This window comes from Natrix helvetica, assembly GCF_964273705.1.
Source record: "Natrix helvetica genome assembly, chromosome: 1".
Taxonomy (NCBI): domain Eukaryota; kingdom Metazoa; phylum Chordata; class Lepidosauria; order Squamata; family Natricidae; genus Natrix; species Natrix helvetica.
In genome coordinates, this window is record NC_138548.1 from 339941237 (window position 1) to 339964116 (window position 22880).

The 22880-nt window shown below is 42.1% G+C and overlaps 1 protein-coding gene across 1 annotated transcript; it reads left to right on the forward strand.

Annotated features, from left to right (window-relative positions):
* Positions 1 to 6671: 6671 nt before the first annotated feature.
* Positions 6672 to 17293, forward strand: LOC309383192 (monoacylglycerol lipase ABHD6-like; the record flags this gene model as incomplete). The annotated part of the gene is made up of 8 exons (XM_081935425.1): positions 6672 to 6781; positions 7817 to 7973; positions 9312 to 9425; positions 9919 to 10051; positions 11981 to 12138; positions 13462 to 13516; positions 14776 to 14876; positions 17117 to 17293. 8 exons carry the CDS (start codon positions 6672 to 6674, stop codon positions 17291 to 17293), a joined length of 1005 nt encoding a protein of 334 aa, XP_081791551.1.
* Positions 17294 to 22880: the final 5587 nt, after the last annotated feature.

A 22880-nucleotide genomic window follows, 5' to 3' on the forward strand; every position in this document is an offset into this window, starting at 1 on the left:
TTTCTTACGTCGAAACAAAATTGTGCGGGCGCGCGCTATCGTGTGCATGCACATGCCCACTCAATCTCCCTGCCCACCTGCGCAGGTACATACAACCCCTCTCCAGGCTCCAGAGGCTTTCCTAAAGCCTGGGGAGGGCAAAAACAGCCTCCCCCAGAGGCCCTCTGGAAGCTGGAAACGGATCATTTCTGAGCTTCCAGTTGACCATTAGGGCTGTTTTTTGCTCTCCTCAGGCATCAGGAAAGCCTCCGGAGCCTAGGGAGGGTGAAAAATGGCCCCAACAGGCCAACCAGAAGTTTGGAAGTGATCCGCTTCCGGAAAGCCTCTGCGGGGCCGGGGCAGGCTGTTTTTGCCCTCCCAGGCTTTAGGAAAGCCTCCGGAGGCTGGGGAGGGTGAAAAATGGTCTCAATGGGTCACCTTCCGGATAGCCATTGGGGTCATTTTTCACCCTTCCCAGCCCCCGGAGGCTTTCCTGAAGCCTGGCGAGGGCAGAAATGGCTTCCCTTGGCCCTCCAGGAGGATGAAAAACAGCTGGCCGATGCACGCATGCGGGCCAGAGCTGACAGCTGGCGTGCCACCAAATATGGCTCTGCATGCCAGCTGTGCCACGTGTGCCATTGGTTTGCCATCATGGGTCTTTGGTATCTGGATCCTGTCCCAAGGACCAAAGGGGTACAGCTTAAATACTGTTATCAGTGGATGTAAAGGTTTTGCTAATGACTGATGATAAAATTTAAAGAATATGACCTCTTCAAAAATAAAACTTATATTTCCTTGAAAAGAGAAAGGTCATGGATCTATATAGTACAGTCTTATAAATTCTCCTGATCAGCAGGTCCTGTGATGTTCAATAAGGCTTATTCACAGGAAAGTAATTACAGGACCATAACCTTCAAAGCATGTTATATCATATAGGCCATTATGAAATAAATAATTGTTTCCGAAAAGCTTTCTTCATGCAGGTTGGGTTACAACATCGGCCCATAGTGATGCAACGAAAGTATTTTACATTTTCCTGGGAGTTGTCCCAAAAGGTGTGGCTGAATATTATTGCCTCTTTTAGTCTCCACTTAAGTTCTGGTAACACCTTCCAAAAGTTTGGAACAACAATTGTCAACGCCATGTTCATAAGTTCTTTAAATTTGTCAGCACACCCAAGAGCAGTAATCTCAATTTTAAAAAGTTACATTTCAGAGGATCAGGACAGGGGGGAAATCCACTTACCTTTGCTACTGGTTCGGTAGCAATGTGAGCACGCAGGACCTCCCTGTTAAGGGGGGGGGAGTTCCACCCTGAATTAACGAAGCGTGGATCGTGGCTTTTCCTGGTAGCATACTTTTGAAAACAAGCAAAAAATAAACCCGAAGCAAGATCTAATAAAAACATTTTTAATATAAAAGAAAATAAAAATACAAAAGTGCTAACTCAATTAACTACATTTTGGCAAGAGCTATGTTGCCCACCCTCTTGGCAGGCGAACGGAAGATCAGAAGAGGAAGTAAAGGAATGTGAAGGAGCAGGCGCACTAAATCACTTGCAGATAAGAACTGTAGACCTGCACAATAAATCTCAACACAGCTAGCAAACCAATTAACGCAGTGACACTCCCGACTTTTGAAAGCATTTTTAAACTATAGTTTGGGAGAACCGGTAGTAAAAAGAAATGCTTTAAAAAGTTTTTTTTTTTTAACAACAATCAAGTAGCATAGCTGATTGCCGCACAGCTGATCGTCGGAACTTTTTTTAAAAAAACCTTTTAAAGCATTTTTTTATTACTGGTTCGGGGGATCCAGGGGTGAAATGAATGCCAAGAATATAGCATTGAGGATTACTAAGGAGATCCTTTTACTCTTTAAGTATGATATACTCCAGATAACCACTTTAAAGCACCATGCTTGGAATTTCAGCTATCGATGGAGTCTATCTGCAAGCTGTATGCAGATTAACAGTTACTTTGCTCCTGTACTACCCTGTTTCCCCAAAAATAAGACCTCCCCAGATAATAAGTCCAATCAGGTTTTTGAGTGCATGTGCTAAAATAAGCCCTCCCCCTAAAATAAGCCCTCCACGAAAATATTGCAACAACACAGCAGCAGCCATGAGGCGACCACGCTCGCCGCCTCCTGCACCTCACAAATAATAAGATCTCCCCGAAAATAAGGCCAAGTGCTTATTTCAGGTTCAAAATAAAATAAGATGCTGTCTTATTTTCGGGGAAATCACAGTATGATTTTGAAGCTCAGTTCCTGGAACTGCTATACTCATTGTCAGGGACAGAGTCATTGTCCCTGAAATATATTCATAAATTCTCACTAGAGAAGAAAATAGAGGCTGTGTTTTGACAGAGATGAAAGCTAGTAGTATTCTCAGTTGGCTACCAGTTTGTTTTAGGAAGGCTTCCATTTTATCCTGTTAAAGTCCTGCATATTTGAAGAAACATCCCTCTGTAGGGTCCTTGGTGCTTCCCTGAGCTTGGTTTTTTTTTTTTTTTCTTGCAGGCATTTCATTACCCAACAAGGTAACATCATCAGTGCTAATATTGTCCTGGCACTGATGATGTTGCACAGTTGGGTAATGAAATGTTGCAAGAAAACAACCAAGTTCAGACAGCACCAAGGGCCTCACAATTCCACCCCGGAGCTACAAATATTTTCTTATATTAGAACATCCCTCTGAAAACGAGGGCACCTTCAAAGGGATTGCTCCAGAAGAAGACATGCCTTGTAGAGAGAGAAAAATATCTCTGTGTGTATTTGTATGTTTGATTGCACGCTGCCAGCATTACTGTCCGTTTGGTGTGCACGCAATTTTGTGCGCAAGCTCTTGCTTCGAACACGTCCATGCCAGACTCTGCGCTCGTGCACAGTTGCTTATAATTAGGTCTGTGCATGCGCCGAGCATTAAAAAATGAAAATAAAACCCATGCCACTCCATCCGGAGAACCGGTTCGGAGGCGTGGCAGGCCTGGGTCACTGCCAGTTCTGGCAACCGAGGCCTGCAAACCAGTAGCCGTTCGGCCGAACCAGTCCGAACCAGTAGGAACCCACCTCTGGATTGCACTATTGTAGTCTTCTTCTGTTAAAGAGCTCTGCTACCAGTCACAGGTTTGGAGAGATATAAAATTATTAAAAAATAGTTTCCCCCCCCCCTTCCACAAAGGTTGTAGTTTAATTGAATGTTCGTGAGTTCTCTCTTTTAGAATTTGATTATATCTTAGATTTTTCTTTCTGTCAATATTTGCTTTGTATCAGATTGGAGGGAAAAGCGGGGTGGGGAGGTTGGATAATTTGCTTTCTCCCTGCAAGCTTCCATGGGCATGTGTATAAAGTGGCAGAGTGTAAACAACTCAAGAAGGTGGGTTCTCTTTGACTCCACCTGCTCATCCAACTTTAGAGCCGCGATGGCACAGTAGTTAGAATGCAGGTTGCCACAAATTTGGTAGTTCAAATCTCACCAGACTCAAGGTTGACTCAGCCTTCCATCCTTCCAAGGTGGTTAAAATGAGGACCCAGATTGTTGGGGGCCATAGGCTGACTCTATAAACCACTTAAGCACTGTGAAGCGGTAGACAAGTCTAAATACTATTGCTATTGCTAGATGATGGTCTGGGTTATACTATACCACACTATAGTGTGACACGTGAATCTTTTGACTCACATATGTCAGCTTCCTCCATGGACCAGCAAATTCATAGCTGCTGTTAGGTAGGCTCCCCGTTAGGAGAGCAAGTGCGCAGAGAAGCGTAATGAGAGTGGTGTGGAAGAACACGCACAAACCAGCATACAGGGACACCGAATAGTAAAAGTAATAGTATTTTACTTATGTGGAAAATAGAGGTATTCAGAGTACAATTTACACACAGTTCAGTCAGTCAGTTATCAATATTCTCAGTTAAGGAGTGATCCATTGAACACAATCCAGTATCATATAATCAGTTCAGCACACGAAGTCACTAACAGTAGCAAAACGCACAGTAACTCACGATACAGTATCCACCGATCAGCATCTAACAAACAGAGAGCTAACAGTCATTCTGGCTCCATCTTATGACTGCTTGAGGTAACAGCAACCAATCCCATTACAGCAGTACTTAAAGAAATAGTACTACTCTCCTGGCTTATATATTGCTGACCCAACCGTTAGCTTACATTCCTAACAGCTGCCACAGATTTAGATATAGTGTTCAATATTCATTTTTTCTCTCTCTTGTTCACGGTTCCAACTTATGTAGGGTGCCTAATTTCCCTCTCTACTTGAAAAAAAGAGATAGTGCTGAAAAAAAATGCCTTTTCTGGATAAACTTCTGTAATAATCTGGGTGCTCGTGCAATCTACACCAGCTGAAATTCTTTCCTCAATAGCAAGTATTAACACATAGAATGTTAACCTTTCAAAACTCTGGGCGGTATTGAAACAGAAGTAAGGAGTCCTTGGTGCTCTCTGAGCTTGGTTGTTTTCTTGCAGACGTTTTATTACCCAAGCTAGTAACATCATCACTGCTAGTCCTGGCTAGCACTTTGGGTAATGAAACAGCGACAAGAAAATAGCCAAGCTCAGAGAGCACCAAGGACTCCTCATGTCAACCCTGAAATACAAATATTCTCCTTTATAGAAGTAACTTAGATTCCATCATTTAAAAGGTGCTCCAAATCCTGTTTTGCTCACAATTTCCTGTTGTGACTGCTGAGCAAACTTAGCCTGGCCTGCCTAGTTATAGTCACATGAGGTCATCTAATTTTTCACACACACACACACAGATACTCGTTCCAACTGTAAAATACAATCCATATTTATTCAGAAGGAATTCTCTCTATGTAGAATAGGTCTTATTTCCATATGAACATCTGGGTGATTGCTATCTAATCAGCTTTTATTGCAGTAATTACATAATTTAAAGTTGCTTAAACTGTTTAAGTAAATGTTTACTATCATTATATTAAATTATACATGTGTGAGGCAACAGAGTTAAAATAAGATAATTTTATTACTAATGTTAAGAAAACAAAGAATCTATCCAGGGATGGGATTCAGCCAGTTCACACCGGTTTGGGTGAACCAGATGTTAATTTTACATCTGGTTCGCCGAACCAGTAGTTGCAAGGACTGGCTGGCCCTGCCCACCCCATCCCTCCCCTCCCCAGAGTCTCCATGCAGCCCGTTCATCATACCAGGTAAGTGCAGGGCCTGTGCAGAGGCTCTGGAAGGGCGAAAAAAAGGGGCCTTCCAGAAGTGTGGAAACGAGCCCATTTCCAGCCTCTGGAGCCCGGGGGGAGGCCATTTTCACCCTCTTGGAGACTCGAGGAAAGCCTCCAGAGCCTGGGGAGGGTGGAAATGCCCCTTCCCACTGTGGTGCAGGAAGCCAAGTAGGACATGCCCATCATGGCCTCACCCACCCAACAACCGGGCTGAGAACCGGTTGCTAACATTTTTCAATCCCACCCCTTAATCTATCATTTTCCAACTATATAGAACACACACATGCTCACATCACATATGCATGGAGAGAGAGGGAGGGAGGGAGAGGGAGAGGGAGGGAGAAAGAGAGAGAGAGAGAGAGAGAGATGAAGCTACCACTATGGCCATGGGCATCACTTGAGAATATTATTGCTTTCCTCCTTTTGATATTCTCAAAATTAACAAAATATGTAATTAACTTCTGTTCAAGTAACTTGAAGATGAAGTACCTTCTGGTCATAAGAGAATAAGAAGAATGGTATGGAATCTGTCTGAAGGCCTATCTAATTCAACATTCTGTTTCAAACCAACCAGATATGCAGCTTGTTTCTAGAAGCCTTCATTAGAAGGCACAGTGTCCCTAGGATTTTAAATAAGCCATTAGTTCTGTTGCCAGATAAGTTTTTAACAGTCCTACCATGTTTCTCTGAAAACAAGACAGGGTCTTATTTTCTTTTGACCCCTGAAATAAGTACTTGGCCTTATTTTTTGGGAGGTCTTATTCTTTTTGAGGTGCAGGAAGCGGTGAGCGAGGTCACCTCATGGCTGTTGGGTGTTGCAATATTTTCAGGAAGGGCTTATTTTGGGGGGAGGGCTTATTTCAGCAGATGCACTCAAAAGCCTGCTTGGGTTTATTATCCAGGGAGGTCTTATTTTGGGGGAAACAGGGTATTTCCCATAACTATATTTGATTTTTTTTTCTAAAGCTACCCAAGTTGTATGTTTTGTGGTTGCAAATTCCACAGGTTATTTGTCTCTTTGCAATTTAGTAGGGAGTTTAGTAGTTCAAACCCAAAGCTATGTATCTCGTCTAGCATTAGGTCCACAGTAACCAAGTTAGCAAGAGTTTATAATCAGGACTTTTTCTCTTAAATCACCGTTTCTTCTCTCAACCCATAATCAATTGAATTCTTCTACTCCTGCTCCTGTGCAATCAGCATCAAGGGACATATTGCTTCTGACTTGAAGATGGTATATCACCATCATGATTATCTGCTAACCTTTCATGAGTTTCCATAATTAACCGTGAAGCAATCCAAATTATGGCCCTCATGCCATCATTAAGCAGAATAATGAGGAAATATGTTATTTACCCCAGTCATTAATTAATCAGTCCTATTCAAATTAAGAGGCCACATATAATTTAATGATATTGTTTATTAAGATTATCTCACCCTTTGATTTTAGGCAGCAGGAAAGTTTCCTTAATTGGCAAGCATGGACCACAATATGATCGGGACAATTATGCACATGGCTATGGCTCTCTTATCTTTTTTCATCTCAAAGTTCAGTGTGTTACCTTCGCTATTATTCAGGATTATGATCTGGTAAGTGTATTTCTTGTAAAATATATGAGAAAGAGAAAATACATATTTTTTAAAAAAATCAGGGATGCTTAGTCAAATGCAAATAAACTCGAGTTTTTGGCCCCATCGTTTAAGTCAACATTTAAGGAGAGATAAAACTAAGGCAAGTAGTTGCATCTTGTCCTGATACTCCATGAACATCTGGAGAAAAGAAGCAATACTTCAAAAGATTCAGAAAAGTTTAATCATGTAGGGCCACTGGTGGCAGTCTTCCCCATTTACCTATTGACTTAAACATCTGCATGAAGCTTCTTAATCTGGAAGATGATCTTGGCATAAGATCAGAATGACTAAATGGTAGAATTTCCCCCATTTTCTTACAGCAGGGGTGTCAAACTCGATTTCATAGAGGGCCACATCAGGGTTGTGTTTGACCTTGGAGGGTTGGGGTGGGCATGGCCAGATTGGCATGGCTGGATGGTGGGTAGGCGTAGTCATGGTGAGAGTGGCATAGGACTCATGTCAGGGGTACTTGTGGTGACCCAAGTACTAAAGAAGGACTTCCCTGAGACCCTCACTCTCAATATAATCTCTTCCTTTCCTTCCTTCCTTTTCTTTTTTCTTCCCTCTAGATTCTCCTCTTCCTTCCCCTCCTTCCTTATTTTTCCTTGCTTTCTTCCCATCTCCCCTTCTTTTTCTTTGTCTCTCCCCTTTCCCTTTCTCCTTTCCTGTCCCTTCTTGCTGGCCCCGCAGGCCAGATCTAAGCACTCCGCGGACCAGATACGGCCTACAGGCTTTGAGTTTGACATCTCTGTCTTACACTAATAGCTTCCTCATGGCCACTCCTTTTGCTTATGTTGGACTGCCTTGTTGGTCTTGTCATTGCCACCTCCCCTCAGTCCTCATCCACAATCTCATACCATTCTTAGAAGCCTACCGCACCTTTCACAGCCTCTTCCATCTACTGTGAACTAAGCTTGGAATGGAAGTCATTCCACAATATGGCTCCTTCACAAAATCCCCCTCAGCCTCCCATTCTGTTCTCCCTATGTTCAGGACTAAGCGTCTGAAAATGGGTGTCAAGGTGAACTACCTCAATAATGAGGGATACCAATTCAGCTACTTCACCCGAGGAGAACCTGGATCCCGACCATCTGTGCTGATGCTTCATGGATTCTCACTCAACAAAGACATGTGGTTAAATACCATCAATGTAGGTCTTCCTTTTACTCTAGCTTGGGTGATGCTGGTCCTATCTTGGATACTAGAAATCAGAGAGGAAACTTCTCCACAGTTCCTGGCTTGTATGGCTTTTACTAATGCCCACATCTAAGGTTCTGTCCAATTTTTCTGGCTTTTAATCTTCCTGGAGGTAGATGAGAACCAGCTATCTGCCACTATGGATAAAGCAGAATAGGAAATTTAACCCAGTCCTTAGGTTACAAGTGGTTTTGACCCTCCTGATGTTAGGGATCACTTATGCCTTGCCAAACTGCTGCAAAGAGGAATTGGCTGACATCACAACAGGCAATTGCATTTTTATGAAATATTTGGGCACCATTGTGCATTTTTCCCTAATAAAGTAATATTGAAAAGACAGTTGTGGAAATCTTAAGTAGTTGCATGCATTTTTTTTCCTGAAATTTTATGAAGTAGGCCTTTTGTGAAATTTGCTGGTCTTTGGGCTATTAATTAATGCCTTTTTAAAAAACCACTAGGCACTGCCATGTATCCTAACATGCCTTGGTGGAACAGCTGGCAAGGGAGTAAATACCAAAATACAAATGCTGAGGTAGATGGGTAGTTAAGAAGTAAAAAAACTAGATAGATAGATAGATGATAGATAGATAGATAGATAGATAGATAGATAGATAGATAGATAGATAGATAGATAGATAAACTAGATGAAAGATGAGAGAGATGATAGATAGATAGATAGATAGATAGATAGATAGATAGATAGATAGATAGATAGATAGATAGATAGATAGATAGATAGATAGATGATAGATAGATGATAGATAGATGATAGATAGATAGATAGATAGATAGATAGATAGATAGATAGATAGATAGATAGATAAACTAGATGAAAGATGAGAGAGATGATAGATAGATAGATAGATGATAGATAGATAGATAGATAGATAGATAGATAGATAGATGATAGATAGATGATAGATAGATAGATAGATAGATAGATAGATAGATAGATAGATAGATAGGAGAGATGAAAGATAGATAGATAGACAGACAGACAGACAGATGATAGCTATCTGTATCTCTTTCTAGGTAGGTAGGTAGGGAGAGAGAGAGAGAGAGATCTTCTGGAATAAATCAGTGAGTTGTGAACATGCTCAGTTTGCCACAACACATCCTTTGGTGATATCAGTGGAAGAAGAGGAAAATATAGTGTGCAATGGGTGGGGAAGGGAGAGCAAAAGTGAACTGAATCTGATTTCAGGACCACGAACAGCATTTCTTCTCTAGCCTTGGCAGTGAACAGAGCCAGCTATTTTTGTTTTCACATGCAGAACCATTTCCCCAATAGGTCTTTCCTAAGGACCTCCACTTGGTCTGCCTTGATCTGCCAGGTCACGGGGGAACCACTCGTTTACTTGGAGAAAGTTACACAGCAGTTGCTCAAGCTAAAAGGATACATCAGGTAGGGTATCTCTTGAACGGTGATGGGATACATTGTTCTTTGAAGGCTGGTGAGTGACAGCAAAGGGAGAAAGTGAGGAAGGATGAGATATAAACCAAGGAGAGATTTTACTGTGCAATGAAAAATATATAAAGCCATCCATTCTTTGTATTAAAAATGTAGAATCTCCTTTCAGTGAAGCATGAGTTCTGGTCACTTCATGGACATGCCTATTTGAGTTCTTGGAGGTAAAAGAAAATATTTTACCACTGCCTCCTTTTATAAGTTTTTGTTTTAATGTTTTTGCTCCCACTTCAGTTTCAGTCAGATATTCCTAGTATCAAATCCTGCTTAGCTTTCCAAGGTGGAGCACTATTAGTTAGATGTTGCCACGTGGAACATTGTGGAAAGCCAAAAAATGGAATTACTGTAGTTCTAGAAAGAAGGGATTATGATGGGTGAGCATCTCATAAAAGAACAACCACAATCTCTTTGTTCCCAATGTTTGTTTCAGTTTGTCCAGTGTGTTGGCTTGAACCACAAGCCTTTCCACCTGGTTGGCATGTCCATGGGAGGCATGGTTGCTGGGGTTTATGCCGCTCTCTATCCAGGCCACGTCTCCTCTTTATCCCTCTTCTGTCCAGCTGGTAAGTATCTATATCCAGTAAATAAACTGTAAAGGAAAAGACAGAATGCTTGGCTGAAACTCTATCTCATGCTGGCTGAGGAATTTTGGGAATTGAAGTACACAAGTTTTAAAGTTGCCAAGTTGCAAGACCCTTTAGCTCTATTGTAATATAAGAACTTGATGGATTGTTTGGAGATGGTTTCTCTCATCGGATTCTAGATTAGATTAGATTAACAGAGTTGAAAGTGACCTTGTAGGTCATCTAGTCCAACATCAACACCCCCACCCAAGCAGGAGACCCTACACAATTTCTGACAAGTGGCAGTCCAGTCTCTTCTTGAAAGCCTCCAATGATAAAGCTCCCACAACTTCTGAAGGCAAGGTGTTTCATTGATTGATTGTTCTCACTGTCAGTAAATGTCTCCTTATTTCTAGGTTGAATCTCTCCTCGATCAGCTTCCATCCATTATTCCTTGTCTGGCCTTCAGGTGCCTTGGAAAATAGTTTGTCCCCTTCCTCTCTGTGGCAGCCCCTTAAATATTGGAACATTGCTATCATGTCTCCCCTAATCCTTCTCTTCACTAGACTAGCCATGCCCAGTTCCTGCAATTGTTCATCGTACTGTATCTTTTAGCTCCCAGTTTCCTAATCATCCTGGTTGCTCTTCTCTGCACTTTTTCTAGAGTCTCAACATCTTTTTTATAACATGGTGACCAAAACTGGATTCTAGGTGTGTTCTTATTTAGATTTCTTCATGCATTTCAGTGGAATAAGTAAAAGTAAGTTAGTAAGGCCACACTTGGGATACTACATCACTCCTGACGGTTTTTTTTTTTTTTAATTTTGTGATTTTATTTAAGGGATTTTAAACTGTGATTTTAATTCTTTCCATCCATCTGTCTACCTCCTCCACGTATATGTCTATTTTGTGTATGTATTGTCCATATTTGTATTTTATATGTTTTTATTGTACGCCGCCCCGAGTCCTTCGGGAGAGGGTGCGGCTAACAATAAATTATTATTATTATTATTATTATTATTATTATTATTATTATTATTATTATTATTATTATTATTATTATTATTACATCCAATTTTGGTCACTGCAGTATAATATATATATATATATATATATTATATATATAATAAATTATAAATTATAATTATAAAGATAATTAGAGGGCTGGCTGTTAAAACATGTGATAAATGGTTGCAGGAACTTGACATGTCTAGTTTAGCAAAGAGAAGGAGAGCAAAAGTGATATCTTCCAATATTACAAGGGTTGTCACAGAGAAAAGGGGGACAACCTATTTCTCCAAAGCAACGGAGGCCAAGAGAAAAAGTAATGGATGGAAAGAGAGATCCAACCTAGAACTAAGAAGAAATTTCCTGACAGTAAGAGCAATTAATCATTGGAATGGATTGCCTTCAGAAGTTCTGAATGCATCATCATTGGAGATTTTTTAGGAACGGATTGGACAGCCATTTGTCCAGATTACCTGCTTGATCAGGGGTTAGACTAGAAGATCTGCAAGGTCCTTGCCAACTGTTATACTGATAAGTAATGATTAACTAGGAGGAGGAGCCAACATCGCGACAAAACAATGTGCGGTCTCGACAGCCTGAGACCGCCGTTGACACTTTTCCTACTGGACGGTTCATTCGGACCTGAACTGTCCCATAGAGACCTTGTACTCTTCATACAAGGTCTACCTGCCATGATTGTTAAGCTTTATGTTTGGGTTACCACTATTTTTCCTATCTAATATTTTACCCACCAGTTATTCCACTAGTACCAGCTGTGGATATAATAATAAAAATCAAATTATGAGGAAAAAATGATGTATGCTTTCTTTTAAATAAATCTATGCCTGCAATTCTTGTTCAAATGGGGTTCTGTTTGTCTTATATTAGCTTTTAACATTTTGCACTTTCCCCTACTGACAGGTGTGAGGTATTTAACTGACAGTGAATTTTTTGCCCAATTACGTAAGCTGATTTTCTGTAAGGGCTCTCTGGAGAATACTATTATCCCAGTTACAGAGGAGCAGATGGAAAACTTCATAAAGCTGTGCTTATACCATCCCATTTTTTTAAAGATTCAGGTGAAGATTTGATCTTTCATGGATTGCTATGTTATTACTCAGTCTTTTCTGATAACATCTTCTTTCTCCTTCCCTAACTCTCTTGTTTTAATGGGGTAGCCAGGGAGAGCACACAAACCAGAAGGTAAAAGAACATGAACATTTCAAAAATACAGAAACTGGAAAAGAGAGGTGGGGACAAGCTCAAAACAAAATCCAGTTGCCTTTGAAAAAGCAGCTTTGGGGTCTGTGACAAGGCTAGAAATTAACCAGGCAACCTGAGGATTGCAGATTTAATTTTTCTCAGCTGTGCTTAACTGAAACTGCCCATAGATACTTTCTAAAAATTAACCATTTTTGCCAAGACCACCTTCCTCTTCTTTTATCTTTATCTTCTTTATAAATCCTGCTCGTTTACTAAGTTGTCAAGAATGGGCTTGAATCTGTCATCGTAAATTATCTTCATCAAAATATCCAGCCTAATATCAAGGGTCTCTGTCTCTGTGAAATATGCAAGGGAAGACTGGTTTTCCAAATGACTTTTACGGGATAAGAGGATTTCAATGAAAAGAACTATACACACCAATGCAATGAACTGCTAATCAGGGATGTGGTTGTGCATATCAAGCTTTGGTGGACATAGGTGGCCCTGGGGCAGAGCAAATGACAAAATGTACAACACAGTGTCTCAAGGACCACTTTTTAGGTACTTGTATATAATGTCATAGGGACACGGTGGATCAGTGGCTAAGACCCTGAGCTTGTCAATCAGAAAGGTCGGCAGTTCGAATTCCTAGTGCCGCGTAACAAAGTGAGCTCCCGTTACTTGTCCCAGCTACTGCCAACCTAGCAGTTCGAAAGCATGTAAAAATGCAAGGAGAAAAATAGGGACCACCTTTGTGCACCTTAAGTGTTTAGTCATGCCGGCCACATGATCACAGAGACATCATTGGACAGTGTTGGCTTTTTGGTTTGAAACGGAGATGAACACCACCCCCTAGATTTAGGACTAGCACATATGTGCAAGGAGAAACTTTATCTTTATATTATGTCATGACTCAAATATGAAAGGGCAAACTCTGCCTTAGAAAAACGTAACACTTATTTCATCAGGTTGGTGTCCCTAGAGTTGGGAATAGGCATATTTATGCTTGACTGCTCACACTTTTCAAAAACTTTTAAGAAATTGCAAATTCCATTCAAACATAATTCAATACAATATAACTTATTATGTAAGCTTCCCAGAGTTGCCCTATGGGGGGATATGGGCAACATATAACTTTAATAAATAAAACGAATAAAAATTATAATTTCTGACTTGCACTTTGATTTCTCTACTTTTAGCTTCTAAAGGGATATCTTGAAGATCGGACATCACACAAGTCAGTTTTTGTAAAATGTAAGTACAAGACATAGTATGGACCAGCCCACATTTCAGAAAGACAAGCCTACATTTAGCACCAATATAATCAATCCAGCATCAACTCCCCACTCGGCACATGTTGATTGCATTTGCATGTTATATTTGACAGAACAGAATAACAAGTTAGAAGGGACCTTTGAGGTCATCTGGTCCAACCCCTGCTCAACAGGAGACCTTATACCATATCAGACAAATGGCTGTCCAAAGTCTTCTTGAAAAACTCCACCCCCCAACTTCTGAAGACAGGCCATTCCATGGGTTAATTGTTCTCAATGTTAGGAAAGTTCTTTGCATTTCTGTGTTGGATTTGAGACTTGATTCCTGACTTTTAAAATGTTAAATAGACTTGGGAAAATCGGTTGTCTCTTGATCTGGTATGCTGTAGCTGTACCACTCTGCACACTGAGGTACCACAGTTCAGATCTCCTTTGTAGTCGTCATAAATCAGCCTTTTCCCAATTTACAAGCCTTCCAAGGGTGTTAGGAATATAACTCCCATAATTCCCAGTCAATTCAATTGGGTGTGGAATCCAGAGGTTATTGTCCAGCTATGCTAGAGAGGTGAAAGTTGGAAACGCTGCTCGACTGGCATTTAATCAGCCAAATGGGATAGCAAAGGGTTCAAGCAGGGGTGGGCTGCTGGGTGTTCACAGGGATTTGGGAGAATCTCTAGCTAAGATTCTGTGCCATTTGGAGAACCCCCAAATCCCATTCCTGGCTGGCCTCGCCCACTCCGTCCCTCCTAGGAGTCCCCTCACAGCCCGTTTTGGATGCAGGTAAGTGCAGGGCACGGGCAGAGGCTTGGGAAGAGTGAAAAATGGGCCTACTGGAAATACTAGAAGTCCAGAAACGGGCCCATTTCCAGCCTCCAGAGGGCCTCCAGAGCCTGGGGAGGCCATTTTTGCCCTCCCAGAGGCTCAAGGAAAGTCTCTGGAGTCCGGGGAGGGCAAAATGCTCCCCCTGCCGTGGTGCAGGAGTCCAGCTAGGCCTCGCCCACCATGGTCACGCCCACCCAGCAGCTGGGCAGAGAACCCATTACTGAAATTTCTGAAGCCCACCCCTGGGTTCAAGTTACTGCTCCAGCCAATGGTTCCTTAATCAAATTTACTCATCCCCTTATTTATAAGAAAACTGAAGAAGAGAAACCAGCAAACCCCCTGTCAGTTTTCACTGCTCATTAAGAATGGGGGAGAAAAAAACCCCCAAACCAATTCTGTTTCCTTTTATTGAGAAAGGTTTTCTGGACCTCACCAGTGGGGAATCAAAGTACAGCCTCCATGAGAACATGAGGAAAATCAGAGCTCCCACCCAGATCATTTGGGGAAAGGACGACAAGGTAAAGAGATGTTATATTTGCCTGGGGTTTTGTGCACACTGGGTGTTACAATGAGGCAAGGAAACCCTAACAACAATGGAAATTATTGCATTACTAGATAATTTTACTTGGCTTGAATTCAAGGCTCAGGGCCTGCCTTTTTTTATATTGGAACATGATGTCCATCAATAAAGGAAGGGCTGGAAACATACCCCTTCTAAGTTGTTACTAACTTAACAACTGCAGTGATTCACTTAACACAGGGGTGTCCAAACTTGAGAACTTTAAGACTTCAACTCCCAGAATTCCCGAGCCAGCATGGCTGGCTGGGGAATTCTGGGAGTTGAAGTCCACAAGTCTTAAAGTTCCCAAGTTTGGACACCCTTGACTTAACATATATGGCAAGAAAAGTTGTAAAATGGTGCAAAGCTCACGAAATTTTTCAATTAACAATATAAATTTTTGGACTCCATTGTGTTTGTAAGTTGAGGACCACCTGTAATCAACTGTAGAGAATAAGACAGATGGCCTTGTTAGAGATATGTAGAAGCTGGCTAGGCAAAAGAAACAGAAACATTTTTTTCAAAAAAAAAATCCACTCCCACTTACATTGACAGAGCAAGCCAAGAGTACAGGTGAATCTCGAAAAATTAGAATATCGTGCAAAAGTTCATTTATTTCAGTAATGCAACTTAAAAGGTGAAACTAATATATGAGATAAGACTCATTGCATGCAAAGCTGACTTCATTTTCCAGCTGCCCACACTGCCAAAAGCACCAAAACCTGGTTCAATGACTGTGGGATTACTGTGCTTGATTGGCCAGCAAACTCGCCTGACCTGAACCCCATAGACAACCTGCAGTATGGGACATTGCCAAGAGAAAGATGAGAGACATGAGACCGAACAATGCAGAAGAGCTGAAGGTCGCTATTGAAGCACCCTGGTCTTCCATAACACCTCAGCAGTGCCACAGGCTGAGAGCTTCCATGCCACGCCGCATTGAGGCAGTAATTGCTGCAAAAGGGGCCCAAACCAAGTACTGAGTACACATGCATGCTTATACTTTTCAGAGGTCCGATATTGTTCTATGTACAATCCTTGTTTTATTGATTGCATGTAATATTCCTATTTTCTGAGATGGTGGATTTGGGGTTTTCATGAGCTGTACACCATAATCATCACAATTATGACAAATCACAGCTTGAACTATCTTGCTTTGCATGTAATGAGTCTTATCTCATATATTAGTTTCACCTTTTAAGTTGCATTACTGAAATAAATGAACGTTTGCACAATATTCTATTTTTTCAAGTTTCACCTGTATGTAAAATGAGAGTAAGCCTCACTCTCCTGCTATTGAACCTCCTTCACTGATTATATTACCTAGTTTGGTAATGAAATGTCTGCAAGTAACAAATTCAGAGGACACCAAGGACCCCACAAATAAAAGTTCAGAAAGGAGGAGGAAGAGGAGGAGGAGGAGGAGGAAGAAGAAGAAGAAGAAAGGTATTTTTCACCAAAAAGGAACATCAGCTGTTTCTTTCACTTTGGTTAAACATGAATGATTTGTAACTTGATCGGTATGATCATCTTCTTAATTCTTCTAGTTTAGATAACTCTTGCTGTAAGAAAAGAGAACAAAGACTTTACACAGAAAGGCGTACTGTATTTTTCGGAGTATAAGACGTACCTTTTTCCCTCAAAAAAGAGGCTGAAAATCTGGGTGGGTCTTATACACTTAATACAGGATTTTCTTTTGCCTCTCAAAACCCTGCCGCCTTCACCAAAATGGCTGTGCAGAGCCTTATGGGGGCTTTCAGAGAGCTCCTGGGGGCTGGGGAAGGCAGAAATGAGCAAAAAATGGGGCATTTTTTAATCAATCCCCCCCCATCCCCCAGGAGCACTCTATAAGCCTCCTAAAGGCTATCCATGCCCGTTTGGGGGGGAAAGGACCCGTTTTTGCAAAAAACAGACCATTTTTGAGAGGTTTGCAGAGTGCAAAAACTTTTTTTTTAATTTGCCTCTTCAAAACCTTAGTGCGTCTTATACTCTGAAAAATACAGTAAGCCAAGAGAATCCAGATATCCTGATACCTTTTCATTAAGTTTAATGACTCTGTGTTTGAAGAAACAATAATATGCACAATACAGTCCAACGGTTTCATTCGTTAATAGACTTTTCAAACTAGGCGATCCTTTCTATGCACTTTAAAAAGACTTTCAAGAGAAGGGGAAAATTCAATGCTTCTTTGTTGTGTAGGTCTTTGATTCTTCGGGCGCAGCAGTTCTGGCGGCTGCCATTCCTAATTCCCAAGTGCATTGGCTGGAAAAATGTGGACACTTCATAACCCTCGAGAGGCCCAGGACATCTGCAAGGCTCCTCTTGGAATTCTACAAATCAGTCTGTGACTCCGCCGAGCAGAAGAAGGTGGCCTGAGGCTCAGGAAGTTCCAGGTGGCAGGAGACAGGCAAGGTCTGCCCCACTTCCAGACCCATGTTGACTTCTCTGGCTGATACAATGGGAGATACAACTCAAGATACTTAGTGGGCAGCAGAGGAGGTGAGAACTTAGAGAAAATAAAGCTTTGCACCACCATTCCATAAAGACTGATCAAGAATCCATCCAACTTTCTAATGGAACTTGCACTTCTGTGTGTGTAGCATTGTTGTGTTACTCCATGTTTACCTCTTCTTTACTCCAATTGCCTTTCCTCTGAAATTGAGACCTGGGCAGAGGAGGTGAGCACCTAGAGAGAGCAAAGCTTTGCACCACCATTCCAGAAAGACTAATTGAGAATCGATCCATCTTTTATAACAAAGCTTAAAGTACAACAGTCTGTTTATAGTGATTAGATAGAGTGGAATGTCACTCTATAGAAACACTTCGGTACACTCCAGAGCAGCAATATCACAAGGTAGCTAATTGTCCTTGTGTACTACTTTCGAATTTGAGGTGGTTGAGAGAAATGCCCTGAGCATAACAATGTGTTTGTTTGGTCGAATTGTATCCTGCCTTTCCTTGAAGAACACAAGCCAGCATCACTTCCTTCACATTTTGATTGGCCCAAGATTATAATCCTGTGACCTTTTATGGTTGAGGGAGGATTGGAATCTGAGTGTCTCGAATTCTAGGCCAACACTATGCCATGTAGGTCAGTGGTGGGATTTAAAAATTTTTACTACCAGTTCTAGGGGCGTGGCTCAGTGGGTATGGTGTGGCTTGGTGGGCGTGACAGGGGAAGGATACTATAAATTTCTATTCCCTCCCCACTCCAGGGGAAGGTTACTGCAAATTCCCCATTCCCTCCTGATCAGCTGGGACTCAGAAGGCAGAGAATAGATGAGGGCGGGGCCAGTCAGAGGTGGTATTTACCAGTTCTCCGAACTACTCAAAATTTCCGCTACCGATTCTCCAGAACTGGTCAGAACCTGCTGAATACCACCTCTGATGTAAGCCCTGCTCGCCTTACAACCACAACTGGGATCAGAATTTCTGTTGTCGAGCAAGGCAGTTGTGAGTTGTGCCCAATGTTACAACCTTTCTTTGCCATGGGTGTTGAGTGCAGTTGTTACGTGCATCATGTGGTCATTAAGTGAATCCAGCTTCCCCCATTGACTTTGCTGACTGGAAACTGGCTGGGAAGGTCACAAATTATTTGATCCCAGCATGCTGCAAAGTCGTAAATACAAGTTGGTTGCCAAACACCTGAATTTTGATTGTATGACTGTGGTGATGCTGTGACAGTCAAAAGGCAATTTTTAAAGTGTTGTAGCATCACGGGTAAAGAACACACCCTCTGAATCATGCTTTTCTTTTACAAAGAGCTCAGTTCTTAGCAAAGAAGGTTTTGCAATGTAGGAGAAAAATGGCATTGCTGAAGGCAAGTACCATGCTTTTCAGACTATAAGATGCACCGGAGTATAAGACACACCAAGATTTCAAAGAGGTAAGTAAGAAAAAATGTTTTTGTCCTCCCCAGCCCCCTGAAGCACTCTGCGGGCTTTAGCAGGGCTGGGGGAAGGCAAAACTGAGATGTAGCAACGGGGCTTCAGGAGGCCAAAAATGGCTGTATTCAGTGTATAAGACGCACCAACATTTCCACGCACTTTTAGGGGGGGGAGGTGTGGCTCATACTCCAAAAAATACGGTAACTCACTCACTCTCTCTCTCTCTCTCTCTCTCTCTCTCTCTCTCTCTCTCCCTCCCTCCCTCCAAATATCCTTTGCCATAGACAAACCATAAACCCTGTCAGTTCACCTATAAAACATTAAGAATACCAAGGAATGTTGATAAAGGTGCAAAAAATTACAATGAGCTAATAGAACCCCACAACTGACCAGACCAAATACATAATATGCTGCTATATTCAAATTCTTGGTTGATATATCCAATCACACGGTCATTCTAATTCAGAGGTATCAAACTCAAGCTCCAGGTACTGGATACGGCCCATGGGGTGTATTAGATGAGGCCTGTGGGACTGCCCTGAAAACAGCAAAGGGAGCTTGGGAGGGTTGTATGCAGCCCTCCCAAACTCTGTTTTTGCTGGCAGAGGGTTGCAGGAGGCCATTGCAGCTGAAAACGGAACTTGGGAGCCTGTTTTTGCTGGCAGAGCACTCAGGCCACCACAGGCAAGAGTGATGTTGAGCTGGCCGTGCCCAACCAGCCCCCCAAGGTTAAACACAACCCTGATGTGGCCCTCAATGAAATCGAGTTTGACATTCCTGTTCTAATCTGCATAATTCTCTATTGTGAGATTGTAATCCCACCCTTTTAACTTACTACCTTAATAATAAATTGTTTCAATGAATTTTCATCCAATAATAATAATAATAATAATAATAATAATAATAATAATAATAATAATAATAATAATAATAATAATAATTTTATTTGATTAGCCGCAACCCTCTCCCGAAGGACTCGGGGCGGCGTACAATCAAAACAAAAAATACAGATAGAGACAACATACATACATAAAAACAAAGACATCTACATGTGCATGGAGGAGGTAGACTAATAAGTGAAGACAATTAAAAAGCACAATTTAAAATCCCATTAGATAAAATTACCGAATTAAAAAACCCGTCAGGAGCGTTATGCAGTTATGGTTGAGCCAGGCCAGCTATTTGGAATAGGTGGGTCTTGAGCTTTATACGGAAGGAGCGGAGGTCAGTGGTGGTCCTAATATCCGGAGGGAGGTCATTCCACAGGGCTGGGCCCGCCACAGAGAAGGCTCTGCTCTGAGGCGCCGCCCCTCGGCACTGTCTGGTGGACGGCACCTGGAGAAGTCCCTCTCTGTGCGAGCGGATGGGTCGCAGGGATGTATGGGGCAGAATACGATCCCGCAGGTAACTAGGTCCTGAGCCATGGAGCGCTTTAAAGATCGTAATCAAGACCTTGAAACGCACCCGATAGACCACAGGAAGCCAGTGCAGCTCGCGCAGGAGAGGTGTCACATGGGAGTACCTAGTACTCCCCATAATCACCCGCGCGGCCGCATTCTGGACCAACTGCAGTCTCCGAGTGCATTTCAAGGGAAGCCCCATGTAGAGAGCGTTGCAGTAGTCCAGGCGAGACGTCACCAGCGCATGGGTGACTGTGCGTAGGGCGTCCCGGTCCAATAGGGGGCGCAATTGGCGCACCAGGCGAACCTGGTGGAACGCCCCCCTGGCCACGGCTGTCACATGGTCATCCATGGACAGCCTGGCATCCAGGAGGACGCCCAAATTGCGCGCCCGCTCCACGGGGGCGAGTTGAATGCCCCCAATGGCCAGAGATGGAATTAACTGGTTGAACCGGGGGGCCGGAACCCACAGCCACTCCGTCTTGGAAGGGTTGAGCTTGAGTCGGTTGTCATCCATCCAGACCCGTACGTCTTCCACACACCGGGACATCATTTTGACGGCCTCGTTGGGGTGGTTCGGGGTGGAAATGTACAGCTGAGTATCATCAGCGTACAGATGATATCCCACCCCGAAACCACGGATGATCTCGCCCAGCGGCTTCATGTATGTGTTGAACAGGAGTGGCGAGAGGACCGACCCCTGTGGCACCCCACAAGTAAGGGGGCTTAGGGTCGACCTCTGCTCCCCTGCCAACACACGTTGCGTCCGGCCAGAAAGGTAGGAGCCGAACCACCGCAAAACGGTGCCCCGGACCCCCAGCCCCTCCAGTCGGTGCAACAGGATACTATGGTCGATGGTATCAAAAGCCGCCGAGAGATCTAATAGGACCAGGATAGAGGAACAACCCCTATCTCTGGCCCTCCAGAGATCATCGACCAACGCGACCAAGGCCGTCTCTGTGCTGTGCCCGGGTCGAAAGCCGGACTGGCGCGGGTCTAGATAATCATTCTCCTCCAGATGTCGTGGGAACTGAGAAGCCACCACACTCTCTACAACCTTCGCCAGAAAGGGAAGGTTGGAGACAGGACGATAATTGGCCAGCTCCGTAGGGTCCAGGGAAGGCTTCTTGAGCAAGGGTCTCACTACCGCCTCTTTCAAGGCGGCCGGAAGAGACCCCTCACCCAACGAAGCGTTCACTAGGCCCAGGAGCCAGTCGCATGTGACCTCCCAGGATGCCAGTACAAGCCAGGAGGGATACGGGTCCAGTAAACATGTGGTAGGTCGCAGTCGTCCACGCAATCTGTCCAAATCCTCGATGACAACCAATATCCGAGCTGTGTATTGTTTTGGTACTGTAGCAATTTCATCTTCTTTCTGAACCTTTGTTTTTGACCTTGCTGAGAGAATGAGGCCACAAGGCCACTCTGAATAGAAAACTAACTTTTTTTTAAGGTTTTCTCTCTTTTTATTGCATTTTTTACATATTTTATGAACAAAGTGCTGTCTGAATCTTTTCTTGTGCATCCTCTCATATACATAATCCATTTTACATCATATCTCTCTTTCCAATTTCAGCCATATATTTTCTTTCCATATTTTTATCTTAAACTTATTTTCTTCTTAATAGATAAACAATATTACTAACTGCCCTTAATTTCTAATATCTTATAATAGCATCAACACCATCGCTAAATATGTTTCTCAAATTCCCCATTCCACTCTTTAACATTTCATTTTCTTCTCTTAATTTAAATTGCCTTCAAAGTTAAACCAAATTGCCACTTCACATTTCATCTGTTGGTCTGTTTTGCTGTAAGTAACATACATCATCAAGTTCAATTTTTACATAAAAAAACATTTAACTAAATTATTTATCCACAATTAATAATGTTGGTTTAATTTCCTTACATCTTCATTAACTATCTACCATTAATAATATTAATACAATTCCCTTTAATCTACTAATATGTACCTTTTTTCTCTTCCTCCTCCTCTTTAACTATTTTCTCTTGATCTCTCAAAGTTTCCACTTCTTGTTAATTTTCTTCTTTTCTCCCATTCTCTTCACTTCTTTTTCTTTTTCTTCTTTTGATAATTATTACATCTTTTCTTCTTAATCCTTTTTCTCAATTTTAATTTTATTGTTCGCGGACTTTCCCCTGGGCTTCTCCTAGTTTCTTCCCACTATTTCCCTCTTTGCTGTTTGATTGATTCTTTTTGGGGGGGACATTCCCCCCGTCTACTCTTTTTGTGCCACTGTAAATCCCAGTGAAATCATCTAACTGTTTTTTTACTTTCAGTTCCTTTTTCTTCAACATTATTTTCTTGTTCTTCATTTATGCTCTCTTTTACCCCCTTCTCTCCTATTTCCTGATCTGTATTTTCTAGCTGGATTTCTGACTTTTTATTAGCTTTTAAAGTTTCACATGCATTTTTTAGCATCTCAAATAATTCATCATACATCCAAGGCTCCATATTGCCAATTTAACAAGTTTAACAAATTTTTAAGACTTTTAAATTATATCACATTTAGAACTTAAAGTCCATACAGTCATTTTTTTGATTTCCAGATTATACCCAATTCTAATATTAGTCTAATCCAACCCAAGTCAAAAGTTTATAATCTTCCACGGCCGTAGAAAATCAAAACCAAGCAATGTAGAAAAACAAACACT